This window comes from Anolis carolinensis, unplaced genomic scaffold, assembly GCF_035594765.1.
Source record: "Anolis carolinensis isolate JA03-04 unplaced genomic scaffold, rAnoCar3.1.pri scaffold_30, whole genome shotgun sequence".
NCBI classification, from domain to species: domain Eukaryota; kingdom Metazoa; phylum Chordata; class Lepidosauria; order Squamata; family Dactyloidae; genus Anolis; species Anolis carolinensis.
This window is the reverse complement of record NW_026943839.1, coordinates 72,697-78,696: the sequence shown is the minus strand read 5'-3', so window position 1 is coordinate 78,696 and position 6,000 is coordinate 72,697. Positions and strand designations below refer to the sequence as shown.

At 44.9% G+C, this 6,000-nt stretch overlaps 1 protein-coding gene across 1 annotated transcript in view; it reads right to left on the bottom strand.

Annotated features, from left to right (window-relative positions):
- Nucleotides 1-239: 239 nt before the first annotated feature.
- The window catches only part of LOC100559370 (protein-glutamine gamma-glutamyltransferase E), a 52,111-nt gene continuing 46,350 nt past the window's right edge, over nt 240-6,000 (bottom strand). The window contains exon 12 of the mRNA XM_062966799.1: nt 240-432. Coding sequence (XP_062822869.1) covers nt 282-432 — 151 coding nt within the window. The 3' untranslated portion in view covers nt 240-281. The remainder of the gene's footprint in view (nt 433-6,000) is intronic.

Sequence of the window (6,000 nt, the reverse complement as noted above, 5' to 3'; positions counted from 1 at the left end):
GGGTTATTTTTGAGCCTAACAGCTCCGAACTCCCATAAGGACGACTAGAATGACCTTAACACAGGCATGGGCAAACTTTGGACCTCCCTCCAGGTGTTTTGGATTTCAACTCCCACAATTCCTAACAGCCTACCGGCTGTTAGGAATTGTGGGAGTTGAAGTCCAAAACACCTGGAGGGAGGTCCAAAGTTTGCCCATGCCCAACCTATAATAGCAATAAGCGAGGCCACCACTTTTCTGCTGAGGAAAATAGCTTTAATGATGGCGGATGTGGTGGTGGCTCAGGCCTCGGCCACGTCCATGAGGGTGAAGGCCTTGACGTGCTGGAAGCGGTCGCAGGAGAAGTCCACGTGCAGCTGCATGGCCCCCGAGGAGCGTGGCGTGAACTCGAAGAAGATGCTGGACTGCTCCCCCGGAGACAAGGCTGCCACGCTGTAGGATGGAAGGGAGAGAAGAGGGATTAGAGTGGGGAGGGGGACAAGGAGGAGCACCCCCTCTCCATCCGGAGGGATATGTTGGATATCATCCTGGACTACACAAGTCTCATCTATTAGTTATGTCGTGGATAAGTTAGAATGAGGGAAACCTCTCCCTATATCCCATGCATGCCTAGATAGGCCTTTTCTGGTTTCTCTCTTCTGTCCTGTTTTCATCCACTCCCCTCACCTTGTTGCTTTAGCAATGTGATCCTTCAGGGATGAGGTAACTAACTTCCTCTCTCTAGATTGGAATGTTTATTGCCCCAAAAGGCTCGGACCAGACGCCCAGTAGTCATATCTCTTCTTCCTTTGTCTTCCTCTAAGAAGGACACATTCTGCCCACTCTCCTGGCAAAATGTAGCTATTAGATATTCTTTGTTATTTTTACCTGCTTACCTCCCTTAGTGCTAGCTTAGAGAGCTAGTTAGCTCCAAAACCTTTTCAATCCACAATGGATTTCTTTTTACCTCAATAAACGTTTTTTGAACTTTCAAGGAGATTTTGCAATCCTTTGCCATCCTCAGGAATAAACTTGGAACGAATACTCAATATGGCCAATTGTGAACACTGGTGGAGTTTGGGAAAAATAGGCCTTGACGTTTGGGAGTTGTAGTTGCTGAGATTTATAGTTCGCCTACAATTGAATTCGGCCAAACTTCCCACACAGAACCACATGACCACAGAAAATACTGGAGGGATTTGGGTTCCCTAAACCATAAGAAATATTTGTTTTCTGATGGTCTTTGGTGACACCTCTGAAACCCCCCTCACGACCTCCCAAGGGGTCTCAACCCCCAGGTTGCAAAACACTGTTCTAGAAGGATTCATCCTGGAAGTCACAAGCTGCAGATATGTTGCTGTGTCTGCTCATGTCTGTCCTCCTGCAGTGCTGCATGGACCATGGCCATGTCTTCTTGTGACAATCAAGTGAGAGATAACTGAGGAATCGACCTTTATTCCTCACCATTTTGGGCTATATTCTGCTTTTGCTGTCCTGCAACCAAGTCTTCTACCTGTGTGATGTCTTTGCACAAGTTTCTTCATGAGCAAACTGTTTTTAATACATCACATTCTCAACACAATTCATAAAGCAACTGTTTTTTGGCAGCTGACATGCCTTCGATGTTAATTGAGATTATTGTCATAGTTGATCCTGAAAAGGTCAGTTGGTTTGTTTGTTTGTTTGGTTGCATACTGCAAGTCGCTTCTGATGTGAGAGAATCAGCTGTCTACAAAGATGTTGCCCAGGGGATGCCCGGATGTGTTTCTATCTATAATCCTGTTGCTTTCTTATTGTATGTATGTTTTGGTATCCAGCTTTCTTTCCTTGCTCTATGTTTTCCTGTGAAGTTGTGGGAGGGGCTGCAGACCACATGATCTGCTCTGGGACGAGCACAGACTTCTTTAGACTTTGGGGCTGCTCAGATCGTAGACTTGTAAACACTTGCCTGCAGTTGATTATGAGAAAGATCTTCTGACCGGCACAGAAACTATTTCAAAATATCTGTATCTGACTGATGAGTTGTGTACCTGTGTATGCTGAACACATGAAGGTTGTGAGTAAACCAAATATGTTGCGTTTTTATACCAAAGTCTATTTCATTTTGTCTCTTGAGTGTATAAAACAAGTTGTTTTTGTTGGAATTCAACCCCACACTGCTCAAGTCTACAGTCCTCAATGAGGAACCGTTAGCTTTAAAATAGACTGAGGGAATCCCTTCTCCCTTGATTCCTGAATGACAGTTGGAATATATCTGTTTGTTCTCCCCTTTCTGTTTCTGCTCTCACTCTTATTGGTTGTGTAGAATGGATACTTTTCAGGTGCATCCCTTTGTTCAGACTTCTCCTTTTTTACATCTTAGTGTATTGAGACCTCTCTCTGTTCATGTGTCAGGAGAGATGTAGTGCTTGGAGATTTTCCCCTCTCTTTTGAACCGTAAAGAGATGGAGTTAGAGTAGCTCAGACCCAGCTTTTTTTTTTTTTTTTTTGTAAATAAACCTTCTGTAATTATAAAGTTTGAACTCTGGATCTTTGCCTCCTAAGCTCTAAATTCTTTTGCAGCCACAACACTTCACACACTGCTTGCTGTGAGCTAAATGCTCAACTAGAAATATACTGTTTGTATTTTTGGATGCTCTGACGTATTTTTGGGAGGTTTCCCCAACAAAATCCTAACAGTCTTATGGGAGTGTAGTTTTGGGCATTGAAAAACACTTCTGAAGAAGTGTTATTTTTTATGCACTGGCATATTCTCTGATTCCTAACAGGTTAAAGACAATTCAGTCTAACAACTGAAGTCAGTTGCCTTGCATAATTACATGTGGTTGTACACCACTCAAGAAGATTCTATTAAATGGGTTTTTTGTTGAGGTTCAGCCAGTTGAGGACGAAGGGCAGCAGAAAGGGAGATGCAGTGACTGATGGAGACCTTTCACCTACTGATAGCATAGCAACTCCAGATAACGGAGTGGATGGGCGAGAAAGCTTTCCTGAGAGAACACCTGTTCTTGACAGGCATATCAGGCTTGATCTTAGGGAGGAATCAAGCAAACTGAAAAAGTCACAATGTAAAAAGTCTCACATGCAAAGGAGCCAAGGTCACAGGAATGCCTTCATGTTTTGCGGTCCTTAAATCAGAAAAGTGTCTCTTTGGGAATTCAGATCAGGCAACGCTGCAAAGCAGTGAGGATCTCGAACCTAGTTTCCAGTTCATGTTTTACATTTAGAATCATAGAATCATAGAATCATAGAATAGTAGAGTTGGAAGAGACCTCAAGGGCCATCTAGTCCAACCCCCCGCTAAGAAGCAGGAAATCGCATTCAAAGCACCCCCGACAGATGGCCATCCAGCCTCTGCTTAAAAGCCTCCAAAGAAGGAGCCTCCACCACGGCCCGGGGGAGAGAGTTCCACTGCCGAACAGCCCTCACAGTGAGGAAGTTCTTCCTGATGTTCAGGTGGAATCTCCTTTCCTGTAGTTTGAAGCCATTTTTCCGTGTCCTAGTCTGCAGGGCAGCAGAAAGTAAGCTTGCTCCCTCCTCCCTATGACTTCCCCTCACATATTTGTACATGGCTATCATGTCTCCTCTCAGCCTTCTCTTCTGCAGGCTAAACATGCCCAGCGCTTTAAGCCGCTCCTCATAGGGCTTGTTCTCCAGACCCTTAATCATTTTAGTTGCCCTCCTCTGGACGCTTTCCAGCTTGTCAACATCTCCCTTCAACTGTGGTGCCCAAAACTGGACACAGTATTCCAGGTGTGGTCTGACCAAGGCAGAATAGAGGGGGAGCATGACTTCCCTGGATCTAGACGTTATTCCCCTATTGATGCAGGCCAAAATCCCATTGGCTTTTTTAGCTGCCGCATCACATTGTAGGCTCATGTTTAACTTGTTGTCCACGAGGACTCCAAGATCTTTTTCGCACACACTGCTGTCAAGCCAGGCGTCCCCCATTCTGTATCTTTGATTTCCATTTTTTCTGCCGAAGTGAAGTATCTTGCATTTGTCCCTGTTGAACTTCATTTTGTTAGTTTCGGCCCATCTCTCTAGTCTGTCAAGATCGTTTTGAATTCTGCTCCTGTCTTCTGGAGTGTTAGCTATCCCTCCGAGTTTGGTGTCATCTGCAAACTTGATGATCGTGCTTTCTAACCCTTCGCCTTCTTAGTTGACCCCACCCCCCCCCCCCCCCCCCCCCCCCCCCCCCCCAGAACCGGGCCCAGGACGGAGCCCTGCGGCACTCCACTTGTCACTTCTTTCCATGATGAAGACGACGCATTGGTGAGCACCCTTTGGGTTCGTTCGCTTAGCCAATTACAGATCCACCTAACCGTAGTTTTGTCTAGCCCACATTTTACTAGTTTGTTTGCCAGAAGGTCGTGGGGGACTTTGTCGAAGGCCTTACTGAAATCTAGATATGCTACATCCACGGCATTCCCTGTATCGACCCAACTCGTAACTCTATCGAAAAAAGAGATCAGATTAGTCTGGCATGACTTGTTTTTGGTAAATCCGTGTTGACTATTAGCAATGACCGCATTTGTTTCTAAGTGTTTGCAGACCACTTCCTTAATGATCTTTTCCAGAATCTTGCCTGGTATTGATGTGAGGCTGACCGGACGGTAATTGTTTGGGTCGTTCTTTTTTCCCTTCTTGAAGATAGGGACCACATTCGCCCTCCTCCAATCTGCTGGGACTTCTCCTGTTCTCCAAGAACTCTCGAAGATGATTGCCAGTGGTTCTGAAATAACTTCCGCTAGTTCCTTCAATACTCTTGGATGTAGCTGATCTGGCCCTGGGGACTTGAATTCGTTTAGAGTGGCCAAGTGTTCCTGGACAACTTGTTTCCCTATTTGGGGTTGGATTTCCCCCAATCCTTCGTCCATTCCATGTTGCTGAGGTTGAAGATGGCTTTCTTTTTGTGAGAAGACCGAGGCAAAGAAGGCATTAAGCAGTTCTGCCTTTTCCCTATCCCCTGTCACCATCACCCCATCTACTCCTTGCAGTGGCCCTATCGCCTCCTTTTTCTTCCTTTTTCTACCAACATAAGCAAAAAAACCTTTTTTGTTGTTTTTTATGTCCCTGGCAAGCCTGAGCTCATTTTGCGCTTTAGCCTTGCGAACCTTTTCCCTACAGGAGTTGGCTATACGTTTGAATTCTTCTTTGGTGATTTCTCCCCTTTTCCACTTCTTGTGCATGTCACTTTTGAGCTTTAGCTCAGTTAGAAGTTCTTTGGACATCCATTCTGGCTTCTTTGCACTTGTCTTATTTTTCTTCTTTGTTGGCACTGTTTGCATTTGCGCCTTGAGTATTTCACTTTTGAAAAACTCCCATCCATCCTTAACTCCCTTGTTTTTTAATATCGGCGTCCATGGAATGCCGCTCAGTAATTCCTTCATTTTTTGGAAGTCAGCTCTCTTAAAGTCCAGAATGCGTGTTTGACTTGTCTTAGTTTCAGCATTCCTTTGTATTGCAAACTGCAGGAGCACATGGTCACTTGCCCCTAAGGATCCAACCACTTCAACTGTATTGATCAGGTCTTCCACATTTGTTAAGATTAGATCAAGAGTTGCTGATCCCCTTGTTGCCTCTTCTACCTTCTGGACCATAAAATTATCTGCAAGGCAAGTGAGGAATTTGTTGGACTTTGTACTCTTGGCTGAGTTTGTTTTCCAGCAGATATCGGGATAATTGAAATCGCCCATGACTACTATATCTCTTCTTTGTGCCTGTTTGGTCAGCTGTTGACAGAAGGCTTCATCAAGTCCTTCATCCTGACTCGGAGGTCTGTAGTAGACACCCACGACAAGATCTTTTTGAGTCCCGGTTCCCTTGATTCTTATCCAGATGCTTTCAAGCTGGTTTCCCGGATTACAGTCTTGCATTTCTTCTGCAACGTAACTGTTTTTGACATATAAAGCTACTCCCCCTCCTCTCCCCTTTGTTCTATTTCTGTGAAAGAGGTTATAGCCCTCAATGGTTAAATTCCAGTGATGGGAGTCATCCCACCAGGTTTCAGTGATGCCT